General features: G+C 32.8%; 2 protein-coding genes and 1 non-coding gene across 4 annotated transcripts; 1 reads left to right on the top strand and 2 right to left on the bottom strand.

The window, feature by feature from the left end:
• Window positions 1-7,139: 7,139 nt before the first annotated feature.
• TRNAN-GUU (transfer RNA asparagine (anticodon GUU)) lies at window positions 7,140-7,213 on the top strand. The gene has a single exon. It is a non-coding gene; the product is annotated as a tRNA-Asn (tRNA).
• A 180-nt stretch (window positions 7,214-7,393) lies between these two features.
• LOC118442350 (5'-AMP-activated protein kinase subunit beta-1-like) lies at window positions 7,394-9,997 on the bottom strand. 2 transcript variants are annotated; one of them, XM_035867825.2, is made up of 5 exons: window positions 9,838-9,997; window positions 9,508-9,711; window positions 9,101-9,376; window positions 8,786-9,016; window positions 7,394-8,712 (listed from the first exon to the last, which is right to left on the bottom strand). In XM_035867825.2, exons 2-5 carry the CDS (start codon window positions 9,691-9,693, stop codon window positions 8,566-8,568), a joined length of 840 nt encoding a protein of 279 aa, XP_035723718.1. In that variant the 5' UTR covers window positions 9,694-9,711; window positions 9,838-9,997; the 3' UTR covers window positions 7,394-8,565. The 2 variants fall into 2 exon arrangements, with proteins under 2 accessions (XP_035723718.1, XP_035723719.1); XM_035867826.2 differs by having other exon boundaries at window positions 9,508-9,747; window positions 9,838-9,993.
• Window positions 9,998-10,348: 351 nt separating this feature from the next.
• Window positions 10,349-13,040, bottom strand: Prp31 (pre-mRNA processing factor 31). Its single transcript, XM_035867824.2, has 7 exons — window positions 12,842-13,040; window positions 12,587-12,784; window positions 12,286-12,490; window positions 12,023-12,192; window positions 11,782-11,939; window positions 11,111-11,626; window positions 10,349-11,036 (listed from the first exon to the last, which is right to left on the bottom strand). The coding sequence occupies exons 1-7, from the start codon at window positions 12,957-12,959 to the stop codon at window positions 10,932-10,934; spliced, it is 1,470 nt and encodes a 489-aa protein (XP_035723717.1). The 5' UTR covers window positions 12,960-13,040; the 3' UTR covers window positions 10,349-10,931.
• Window positions 13,041-13,586: the final 546 nt, after the last annotated feature.

Genomic DNA, 13,586 nt, shown 5'->3' on the forward strand with positions numbered 1-13,586 from the left:
GAAGCCTCGAACTCTACTTGTGATTTTTCCTTCATCCTATTTCTTTCAATGATTTGAAACTGGCTCTGACCAGTCGGGTGGAGTTAGCACGATAAAATCCTTTTTCTTTGCTGAATCAAGAAAAGTAATTGACTGGTGACAAAAATAAGTAGGAATAGTGCGATTAGAGGGAAGTATCGAGTATCATTAGGAAGGGAGAATGAACGATAATACTTATACAAATTGGCAACTGGACGAGTTTCTGTGAAAAAAAGCAGAGAGAGAGAGAGAGAGAGAGAGAGAGAGAGAGAGAAAAGACAGGATAGATAAAGTGAATCGTGCGAACAAATCTAAGAGGGACTACGAGAGAAGTCGAATAAGAAAAACGCGAGAACGTCGATATTCTCAACTTTTTTATATTCTAGTATATATAGACCTTACTAACTAATTAGATTAATCAAACGCATATAGATGCTACCGAGTTTGGCCAATGATGAAAAGAAACGTTCGATCAAAGGTACACTTATTACGAGAATCGCCGATGATAAATATGAAAAGAATGACGGTAATAAGACGAATCACCATGGCCGTTTGTTCGCCGAAAACGTAGACCTCGCGGCAACATAAATTCCCTTGGCGCTCGGCTGTTACGATGAAATATTCGTTTGCGTACGGCGTTCCGCATATATTCGAGCGTAACGAATCGTTCGAAGCGTAAGCGAATATTATTAATCGCGGGTACTAGTTCGCACGGATATATATTTGTCATCATTAGCCGTTCGCAAGAGTGTACATACATACGTACATACATACATACATACATACATACACACACATATATATATATATATATATCTATATATATATTTATATATATATTCTGAGTGTTTGTACATGCTATAATCCGAAGCTTACAAAGCGATGGATGTTTTAAAGGCGTCGGGGGTCCAGCTGGAGGCAATGCTGCTGCTGCTTCTTCCAGATAAATGTTAAGGGTGGGAGGAGGAGGTGGAGGAGGAGAGGGAGGAAGAAGAGGGATTTAAGAGGAAGAGAGAGATAGATAAATAGAAACTTTCATTAACTTTCGAGCTCTCGATCGTTGTTGTCGTTATACCTTCTCCTCCTTTATAAAGACGATGGTACTTACCATGTTTCGTTATTCCAATACCGCGAAATGATTCGAATACCCGAAAATGGCCGATGAAAAGAGTCGTTTATTTCTTTCTACCTCCTCCTCCTCCTTGTCATTGTCATCGTCGTCGTCGTCGTCGTCGTCGTCGTCGTCGTCGTCGTCCCCATCATCTCACCCCAACTCAAGCTATATCTCAGCAGAGAAATCCAGCATGCGGGAACGTTTCGTTTGTGATGCATCAGATCGAAGATAGCGGGACACGACCTAACTACGATGAGATTGCCAAGAGCATTTCACCGGAAGCATTTATATTTACGATGATTTCTTCCACGTCGTAAAGAGCCACGTGTACCGAGGGAACTCACTTTGATATTTTTCAACTCTAACAGAATAATTATACGCTCGATTAACGTTTAGACTCATCTACTTTTATCTTGATTACATTTGATGCATTCCAAGAGAAAAGGAAGAAGAAGGATAAAAGGAAGGATAAAAAAGAGGATAAATACGAATACTTGAACTAATTCTCTCCTTTTTCTGTATACCCATCTATCTTTCTTCTTTCTATTAAATCGGAAATTCGGATTTAATGATACCGACCAGTTTATACGCGATCGTTGCTTCATTAACTTTTGATATCTATTAAGAAAAACACGGTTATCACACATTTAGTGCTATTTCCTTAGGAAAGTGCGTTCTTTTCTTTTTTTTCTTCTTCTTCTTGTTTCTCTTTCTTCTTTTTTTTCCTCCCTATTTCTTCCAAGTTTTTTACATGTCACCGGTAACGCATGAACCATGCCAAGAATCTTTTTTACGAGTTCGTAATTATCCATACGCGCGATTATTCAAAGATCAGTCTCGTTTTAGATCTGCAAGAAAATAATCGTATCGTATTGAGGGTAATAGAATAATATCGTATTTCATAGTTCAACGTACGAACTCGTAAGTTTTACATTATAACAACGTTTATAAATTATAACTCTCTCGTATATTATCGTAGGCATAGAGACTATCACATAGAGAGACTATCACAACCCTTTCTCATAACTCGGCAACGAATGCGAAGCGTCTTTTTGCATGACCAGAAAGACGTCGTAGTTAGTCATACTACGAATATGCTACGAGCCCATTTGAATTGCGAACGTTATAAGATATCCGTAGGACGGTAGAAGATATAGTTATGTATTACATGTATAATACATATACACGTGCGGCAAGAGAAGGTTAGTAAGTATGTATGTACGTACGAGAGAGTGACGATATAATTTTAGCTAGGCGTTAGAAAGTGAATTACGAAAACGTCCACGGCTCGTAAATGCGTGCCACCGTTGCCCATTAACTTTGCTTGCTTTTAATTTGCACGAGCTTTGGAAGAGAGTATTGAAATAATCAAAGGAACAATCGAAGGACACTTTTAACGATCGCATCATAAAACAGTGATCGGTCGATATTATTTCTTAAAAAAAAAAAAAAAGAAAGAAAGAAAAAAAAAACGAAAAAAGAAGAAAAACAAAATAATAAATAAAATTATAGCTAACGAAGTAAGAAAGTTTATCAATTCTTGCATTGCGTTGCATTGCATTGCGATACTAATCAAAGGCATGGACCTGAGCAATTACAAGAGTAATTACCTCGATATTATACAACGTTCGATCTCGGCGAATAGGCTTTCTAAAAGCGGCGAACGAAAGTACGTAGAGATAGGTACACCTATATAGTAGACAGACATTTTTCAAAGAAAGTACCGGAGAGCCAAGCTAATAATTCACGCGGCCGGTAATTACTCTTCGATATAATACAGCTCTAATCGGCTAATGAGCCGCGAAACTATCCTCGATGTGAGCTCGATCGAAAATCCGATCTTGGTTCGTCTCTCTCCCTTCTATCGAACTTGTTTTCTTGCTTTTACTCTTCTCTACGCGTTCACAAAGCGTTCGTTACGTATATATTGCATGATAAAGAAATAAATAAATAATCTTTAATTTTGCATCTTATCGAAGGCACATTGACGTGAAGATACTTCCTGGATACACGGACGTATAACTAAACGAGGGAAAAGAGGAGAGAGAGAGAGAGAGAGAGAGAGAGAGAGAGAGAGAGAGAGAGAGAGAGAGAGAGAGAGAGGGTGAGGGAAAGAGAGGAGACATTTATGCGACTTTCGTATCACGACGAAGAAGAAGATACGTAACGCATGTCATATCACAAGATCTTTACGACGCCGATGATCGTCCGAACGACGGCTGAGGGGCTAACAATGTCGAAATCTTTCCTTGAGCTCACGAGAATGGATCTAACGTCAAAAGCAAGAGTGCAAGATGACAACGACGAAGACGACGAGGACGACGACATGACGTCCTGGACGAGCGATTATCGGTCACGTCGAATCGCGTCGAGTCTCTCACAAACACTAACGATTTTACGATAGAAATCCTTCGATCATGATGATGATGATGATGATGATGATGATGATGATGATGATGATGATGATGATGATGATGATGATGATGATGATGATGATGATGATAATGATAATGATGATGACGACGACGACGATTATCTTATGGTTGTTGCAAATGTTCCTGATAAAAAATTACGATTAATATCTTGTAAATCATTCCTCTCAAATATATAAATATCTTATCATTAAAATGATAAGATAAATGTCCAAGAAAAAAAAAACGTCAGAACAGATTTAAAGAAAATTAGTGATTTATTGTATATTCATTTTCTGCAAATAATATTCTTTGCCTTTACTGTATATGGCTATCGAACGCAACTGACGATCTTCTTCTATTTACGACGTGTCTCGAAATTGTTTTCTTAAACGAGCCCCTGTCGTATTTCCCACGGCACGATGACATTCATTCGCATACATGCATATGCAAAAGAAGCATACATTTCTTTAAATAAGACGTCTTGCATTCTTTTACTATACATTAATATCGAGTAGTCATTAATGAAAAAATACATTTCGTTTGGCAAATACCATAATAGATGTTCAAATCGAATAATCAACTTTATACGAAATATCATTTTGAAATTGTAAGCATTGTTCTTAGTAATTTCATCTAATTCAATCTATTATCGTTCAAAGATATTATACGTGAGGTGTTATTAATTAGTATGTTTCTTTGCATATTAGTGTGGATAACGAAGGAGAAAGCATAGATCATATTTTACTGGCCGTTTACGACCACCGACGATGCTGCTTAACTAGACTAATTACAATCTAACTACTCGTCTAATTCAGTAATTAGCCTTATCCTCAAACAATACCTATACGATTTACCTACATACGTGACATTAATTATTAATTTAATGCCACATTAATCGCACTATTGAAATAATATAATGATATTTTGTTTGAAATATTCGAAATTAAAATGTTAAAAAGTTATAGACAAATAGAAACAAATTATTAATTTCTAATTGTAAATACTCGAAAGCTCGTTAAATGAATATGACGTTTTCCTAAATATAATGTTAAAAATTCAATAATTATTTACCAAAGATCCAAAAGTATATTACCACGATACATTGATAGAGACGAACGATATATCGTGGCAGTTTATCGTCGCAATAAACATAATAGCAGTAGTTATTTACCTATTTGATGATTCTATCGAGTGAAAGTTCCATCCGTTCTGCGATTCGTGGTGCAGTACTAAATCCTTCCCCTTCCTCTTTTCCACCGTCGGTCACAGTCGAAGAAGGTCTTGTTCAAACGAGGACGTTTAATATCCAACTTCACAAAATAATTAACTCCTTAATACGTTTCTCGTGCATTAAATAAAAGAAATAAGAAAGTCCCTTTAATGGTTTTACTGTTTGTTCTGTCTAACAGATTAAAAGGGAAAAAGAAAAAAGAAGAAAAAGAATAAAATATAATAAAAAAAGAAAAATAAGAATACGAATAAGAATTCGGATATATTCTATATATCCGAATGTAGTATCCGGATATAGTATAACATACATATATATGTATCTGGTATGATGCGATGTGAGGTTTTAAATGACGTGACGCGTTCTCGCTTACGAACGAGCTAACCCATTTTTAACGAGATATTTCCGCATAGTCGCGTTAGCACGGCCACGCACGCGAAGATATTTCGACGCCGCCCCTGTCGACCATGTCGGTGCTAAATGAACCATCAGGGCCACCATAAATCCTTGGATTATCAGATGTGCAGCCACAGAGTTGGCCGTCCCACGGATATAACGAGGGACCACCGCCCAGCGTAATGGAAGCACACTCGCTGTCGACTCTCGAAAGATACCTTCGAGATTGGACCAAGCCACAGAACATGGTCGTCGTCGTCGTCGTCGTCGTCGTCTTCGTCTCGACGATTCGAATCCAGACGCCACCTGACACACCGTTGTTCGTTCTCAGTAAATTCCCTTTCCTTTATCTCCCTCTCTCTCTCTCTCTCTCTCTCTCTCTCTCTCTCTCCCTCTTTCTATCACCTTTCTTTTCTCCTTTTTTTTCATTCAAACCTTAACGTTTCGTTTATATCTGTTCAGAGATACGAAAAGAAATTTTCTAATTATTCGACTTAACAATAAAAACTAATACACTTCGTGTGAAATATTGTAAAAGAAACAATAAATTAATAAAACTATTCACTTAAATATATATATATATATATATATATATATATATATATATATATACATTAATTATGTTCATTGAAACTCTACGCTTACGATAAGATAGAAATACGATCGGATATCGTCAAAGAAATGTTTGCTAATCCCAATATATGTTCAAAGTAATTTTCACATTCGTTTATGAATAATAAGGGAAATATTCAATGGATCGATGTTATATCTTCGTCGAAATCTGTCGAGGATCTTTTTCAAACTGACCTGGATAAAGACGAGAAACATTGTTAATTACACGTTCTTGGTCGCTATCGATGTCGGCTACCGTAGGGAGTAACTCGGCCTCAGGGTCCTCTGTGCTTGTTGTAAAGATGGCATCGTGCACACTAACGAGTAACAAGTGGCGTGACGTTTCAGTTAAGCTTTACTCTCCTCTTCTTCTTCTTCTTCTTCTTCTTCTTCTTCTTCTTCTTCTTCTTCTTCTTCTTCTCTTTCCTTCCTTCTTTCCTTCAGTTTGCTCACGGCACTGCTAAAGAGATATCGGTATGCCACGACGAACTACCTATCGCCTCACCTCTGCTGGACTAATTAACGTTGAGATTCATTATCGACACCTTGGTTACTATTACATTGTGGTCTCTGTCTTAATTTCAGGTTAAACATATTTAGTAACCTGCGAGATTGATTTTCTTTCGTAATTCTTTTTTTTATTTTCTCGCCAACAAATTGAAATTAATTAATAAAATTTGATTGCCATAATGTCTCCTCATATTTTATTTTTTCAGTCTTGAGAATTATATCTTTATCATGTAAATCTATCTTTCTCTCGCTCTCTCTCTCTCTCTCTCACTTCGTCTCTAAAAGCAAAGAAAATTATATTAGTAAAATATTCACAATGTCTTTCGTAATGAAAATAATCTTTCTTCGATGATAGGTTCACTATGTTAACTAGAAATTTGTTCGAGGCGCAAATAAGCAAATGGTTAATGGAAGATGCCATTTGTAAGCCGCAGATACACTTACTTTGCATATATATGCATTTGCACGCAGAATTAAGTTAGTTACGCTTAAATGCAAATTGATGTGTTAATCGATCTTTTTAAAGCCAGCGACCGTGTGTATAACGTACCTGTCTAATCCATTTCATTATCATCTTTGAATATCTAAAAGTATGATATTTCGTCAGTCAACCAATTCCCACGTATTTCGTACTAGGACTTGCGCAAATGTAGAAAAAGTTGCATACATTCAGGCGACCAGTTATATTAAATGAATAACAAATAATAAAGATGTAATTGGATGTATGGCATGTTTTCCTAAAAAATAAAAATCACACCTATATTATCATTTATTATAAAAAAAATTAACTATTTATTGAAACTAGATTTCCATCTTTTCTGTACTAAAAAGAAATCATTTCCCAAGAGCCTCCGTGGCGCAATCGGCTAGCGCGTTCGGCTGTTAACCGAAAGGTTGGTGGTTCGAGCCCACCCGGGGGCGAGTTTTTTTTTTCCTTTTATATTATATACAACTTGAAATTTAATAAAATTATTCATGTTCTCACATTGCAAAAAAAATTTATATAATCAATCCCCTTTAATTTGCTTAACAAAATATTATATATGATAAACGAATATGATGTATAGAAACAAATAAAATTTATCTAATGCATGTCGCAGATTGCCATGTGGAGAAACGATGACGTTTATTTTGATGTGTTATAGAATCTGAACGCATCACAATTGTAATACACGACTCGATGCTTTGAATTTTTAATTTTCCAAATTAAAATGCGAACAATAAGATCGAATAGCTTAGCAGTTAAAATTTACATTATCAATTTAGTTATCGTCGATAAAACATGTATTTATTATTACACGCTTACCAAAGTGCACGCTGTTACGTGATGTGAGTAAATATGATGTTCTGTATTATCGACTGATGCACTGGAAATTGATTGCAGCGCTAATACGATATATACGAGTATATACGATGAAATTTAATTGTTTAGAATCATATAACTCTTTATCCTCTGATACTGAACGATGTTATCAATTAGTTTATTCATTTTTTATAATCTTAATACTCGATAAATTGTAATTCTTTACTATTAAGAAATGAGTCGTATTCGCCAAGTATTTGGCCTTGAAATCAATTACTTTTTTTTCTGCTGCTTCTGGATTAACAATTTCTAAGCCCTGCGATAAATAATATAATATTAAAAACGATTATGATAAATTAATGTTTAACATTATTAAATACAAAAATGTGTATATTATTCCGAATGGTTTAGAAATTTAAAAAATCGTTTTTCTTTGTTGTAATTCGGTTTTGCACATTACTACATTACTACATTTACACATACCATTTGACATATTTACACATATTATTATTTTGACGTCTACTTTCGGTATGCGAAAGGACTGCCCATTAGCTCGAAGTTTCCCATTCAGAACAACAATTATAATCAACAATAATATTTAAATTCTAATTTTGACATAATTTTGTAATAAGAAACAACAACTGTTATAATTCTTTAATTAATATTACAAATGATTAAAGAGAATGTACTATTTTTCATTCAATAATAATCAAAGCTTGTCTCTCTCTCTCTTTTTTGCTTAATTACAAAGAAATGTACGATAATATTATATTCTTTACAATTCTATAAAATATATATGATACTTAATAAGCTTTAATAAATAGTAATTATATTATTTTACAATTGAGCAAACCTCTTGTCATTAATAGTTCAGCTTGCCTACAATTTCTGATATCTGAATAATGAATGCAATTTGTATCGTTTCAAAATAATTAAGTATCACTTTTAAATGCAGGAATAATGTAAATCATTAAATTGGTTTATATAATAGAGTAGTTACATATTTTTTTCGATAGCGATGCGTGGCTGATAAAACCATAACACTATCTTTAATACTTAAAGCGTATAAGTGATTCAGCATCACATGATTTGGTTCTGGTAGAAGAGTTGGTTCACACTGAAAAAATACATTATAATCAATACATATTTTATTATAAACTAATCAAAATAATTCTTTCATAATTACTCACAGATAATGGCGTATCTTTATTAAGGATAACTTGTAATAAATGTGGTGGTAAGATTGGCGGTCCAACCACTTTATCCCATGGTTTATGAGGTAAAATTTCTTGTCCATATTCAGTTTGAACGCTATTAGAAACACCTTCGCTGTCTTTAGCAAGAGCTTGGAAAACTTCAAAGTCTGACTTTCTTACGGATACTAAATTATTCTTAGAACCTGTACCATTATCAACTATTTTCTAAATAGACAATTTAATCATTATTTTAATCATTGTTCTTAAAGTACTAATAAATTTAAATTAATTAATAGATCTTTTTCTTACCAAACCAGGGTCATGCCTCCATTCTCCATCAACATAGAATTTATATTGATGTTCTCCTTCTGGTAGATCAATAATAGTAACAAAATCACCATGACTCTTTACCATAGGCAATGTTTTCCATCCTGTGAATGTTCCACTGATATATACTTGCTTTCCACCGCCTTCCCATTTGAAAACCGTAGGCAATACTTTGCTATCTGTAACTTTTGTTCCCTCAGACACTGTATTTGATCTTGGACGTGGCCCACTAAAATTATCTCCATCCTGTTGACTTGTCTGCATAAAAAAGCACATGTGTGTGAGTGTGTGTGTGTGTGTGTGTATATATATGTATGTATATATATATATATATATATATATATATATATATATATTGCCACAAAAAATTTCTTTTGATTGTTAAATACTTTTGTATAATAAGGTTCTCCTTCATCATGGGACGATTGGAAAACTAGCTTCTGATTAGGCTTTTTGTCAAAGACAAATGCCTGGCCTTCTTTTCCCGGGGAAGGTGGTGCATGTTCTTTACTGTGACGATCTCTACCTGAAGTATGGCCATGACCGACTGCTTGATTACTACCAGCATTTCCCATTATTATGCATCAAAGTCTCTAAATACAGAAATTTATTTTGAATACGTTATTTTGCTATAAAAAAAAAAAAGATCATTTAAGAATTAAACTTTTCTTCTTTTTAAATGAAATTAATTAATTAAATTAAATTATTAAGTTTCTTACTTAATAAACGAAGTAACGCCGATGGATTTCAATAATTTATTTTTCGTATGACTCTGTGATATACAACGTAAAATTACTGGAAAAGAATATAAGTGCGACTTATAATAATATACAAGTGCGACTGCGTGCAATAAAACAGTGTTGTTAGTAGTAGTGAGTATATCTGACGTTTTTGATGCAGACAGTAGGCGGGAAATATGAATTGAATTTATTCCTATTCTATCTCGTTTCGCATAGGCTTACTATCAAATTAATATTAAATGACATTTTAAAAATTTGATATCCTTAATATTTCATATTTTCAATGTATTTTGTCCATGATTTATATGTATATATATACATATATATAAAATATCTTGTCGATAATTAACGTTACAGCTGTAAGATAAACATAATGAATATTCATAGATTTCATTTTATAGTATTAATCAAAAACTTATAAATATTTGAATACCAACAAAATTACTAATATTTAACAATAATTATATGATATTAGTATAACAGAATATTGAGAGTATATACCGATTGGCAAAGTAGAAAACGGAATAAAATTATTAAGAATAATTTCTTTATCAATTGCGTAAATTAATAACAAGAGAAAATAAAAATTCCGAGAGATGTCATCACCGAAATGTAATCGATCGAACATACCTGAAGATTGTTGAGCTTTCCCGAAGATGGCTGAACCGATCCAATTCGATTAGAAATTTATATTCATTTTCATGATTTTTTTTATTAGATTATCATTACTGTGCTTTAAAAATCATCGTTACTGTTACGAGGATCATCACATATATTTATGAGGTTATAACATTAATAAGTTCATTTGCCAGTATAAAAAAAGAAAACACATATTCAATTCTAAGAATAAAAATTGAATATAATTAGACTTATTAATATTATAGCATAGTATATATACATGTACGTGATTATGATGTTTTTTAATTAATTTAGTTATTCTTTTTTTTCCTTATCTATTCTAATGAACTTATCATTATGCGATAAATTATAAAATTTTGTACATGATATTTTTAACATTTAAATATTAAGTAATGATATTCCTAAATTTAAAACGCACATAAAACACATTTACATTAAGATTTTTTCACTTTTAAGAAACCAGCCGTATTTGAAAAATATTTGGCATTAGCTTCATTTACTTTTTTCTCTGCGGCTTGCGGATTAACAATTTCCAAGCCCTACAATAAATAATATAATATAATATATGATAATTATAAAGAATTAATATTAGAGAATATTTTGAAAATTTTACCTGCAACGGTGTAAATGCTACGCTTGAAGCCGTTCCAGAGACTTGTTTTTTAACAGTAGTACTTCCACCCCATTGTTGTTGTTTTTGTAAATTCTTCTGTAAAGTCTTTGAAATTCGTACTTTTGTTTTTTCATCGATTTGCGGTAATCTAATGCGTCCTGTTCCTGCCTTTCCAATTGTACCTCTTGAATATCCAAGATCTTCTTGGTAAGCGTCGTTCTCTATATCCGCAAAGTTCATTCTATTTGCGTGTTTTCTGAATTCTGTTATCGCATAGCGTTCCTTCATTTTTCGAACACGCTTGCCACCACGCTTCTTTCTACTTGGATCAATTGGTTTTGGTAAAGGTTTTACAAATTTGACAGGAGGTGGTTCTTGTAATTTATCTAATTTCTTTTCAATTTCATCACGGAATAATTGCCCAATATGGCCATCTGTACTTTCGTGAAAAGCATCCACACGAGCAGCCAATGTACCTTTTGCTGCAACAAGTCTGGCTGCTTTCCTACGTAAATCCTGAAATAGTGTTATTGTTTATATACATATACATGTGTGTGTGTGTGTGTGTACATATATATATATATATATATATATATATATATTTATTTATTTATTTATTATACAACTTATACAAAAAAATATCTACTTATAATAATATTCTGTAGACTCACAGGTGGTGCTTCTTGAACAATTTCAGAATAATATATAAATCCTGTATGAGGTAGACTTGTCATTTGTGAAAAACCAGATAGTGTTGTTCTCTGAGATCCTAAAACTAATACATTGCAAGCCGGCATTTTGGACAACTTGGTCAAACCTCCAGCAACACCTAATAAAGTACATGTAGATATGTTAAATTTTCAAAAGTTAATGTATCATTTAAAATTTTGAGATACACTTGTATAAACATACCCATAATTTTTGCAGCAGTAGATGCTCCAACTATTACAGAAAGATTTGGTGCTATAAAAGCCATTCTGCTTTCTACATATTCCAATATTTTAGATTTACAATTATTTAACTCTACTGCCATATCACAGGCTTCGCATATAGCTTCCCTTTCTTCTTCGCTTAATAACTGCCTGTAATAAAATATAATAACAAAAATGTGGTTAGAATTATAAAAATTCAAACATAATGAACAATTGTTTAACTAAGATAGATAAATTATTTACCCTTGTGTCGTAGAAGCTGTGACAGATACAACCATAATAGTAGCTTGTGTAAGAAATTGTTGTAGAGTTTCATTATTTTTTGCTTTATCTAAATCATTTCCAAGTTCTTGTACAGTCATAACATATTCTAATGGTCCTACCACCAAAGACTCGAGTTCTGGAAATCTTTTCGAGTATTTATCTCTTGTAAATCGATGTATCGTAGCTATATAAAACATAAAAATAAAAGTATGAATGGAAAAATATATGATAAAAATTGATTAGTAAGATTATACGCCATTCATTTAAAGAAATGAATTACCTATTTCATTATCTATATCGACTGCCATATTATTTGCTTCAACAATCAATTGATATTCTGGATCAGATTCAACAGGGCCTATGATATCTGCCGACTTTCTAGGTACTTTACTGTATTTTTCTATTTCAAACATTATCTTCTTCAATTCCTCAGAATCACGAAGTTTTGCTAATTCTCTTACCGAAGCAACTTTTACTTCTATAATAAAAACAAATTAATTAAAAGTTATAGACATAATATAAAATAAAAACTAACCTTCTTCAATGGTTTTAGAAATATTTGGTGGAATAAAATCTGGCTCTGGTTCTTCTACCATTCGATTGGAATCATCATTTTCTTCTAAATCTGCTAATAACTCATCGGCAAGAGACATTTTTATTATTTAATTCTTTATCTTTAAATTATTTATCTCGATACAAATGCACTGCCAGCACTAATAAACTAATACTAGATGTCGCCAAAGTCGAAAGTAATATGGAGACATCCTCCAATCAGAATTAAGCATCGTATAATGACATAACATTACAATGTTAAAATGTATAAAAATTATTTAAAGTTAACTCTCGTCTTATAATTTTATTAATTATCGATTTATCTAAATTTAAGCCTGATCCAAAATATCAATTATTCGTTGAAGTCAATAATATGGCAGCAGATATGAATAATAAAATAAATAACTTGTATGTATAAACGAATGGCATTTGCAAATTAATCGTATTAATCAGTTTTCTGATATTATTCATTCTACTATTTTTATATTTTATTTACATAGCTACGATACACAGGTTCACAAGAGACAAATACTCGAAAAGATTTTCGTAACTCCAGTCACTGATTCATTTAATGACAAATTAGTATACACCCATTCATATCGTGATCTCGATAAATTGGTTTTTCAGAATGAAGGGATCATTCGATCGATTAAATAATACAACACATTGCTTCGAGTTTCATCCGATATAATCGATAGTCGTCTAGAGAACGTTCTTTTCGTACTTAC

Source organism: Vespa mandarinia, chromosome 16 (assembly GCF_050613455.1).
Source record: "Vespa mandarinia isolate Hongniang chromosome 16, ASM5061345v1, whole genome shotgun sequence".
Lineage (NCBI taxonomy): Eukaryota > Metazoa > Arthropoda > Insecta > Hymenoptera > Vespidae > Vespa > Vespa mandarinia.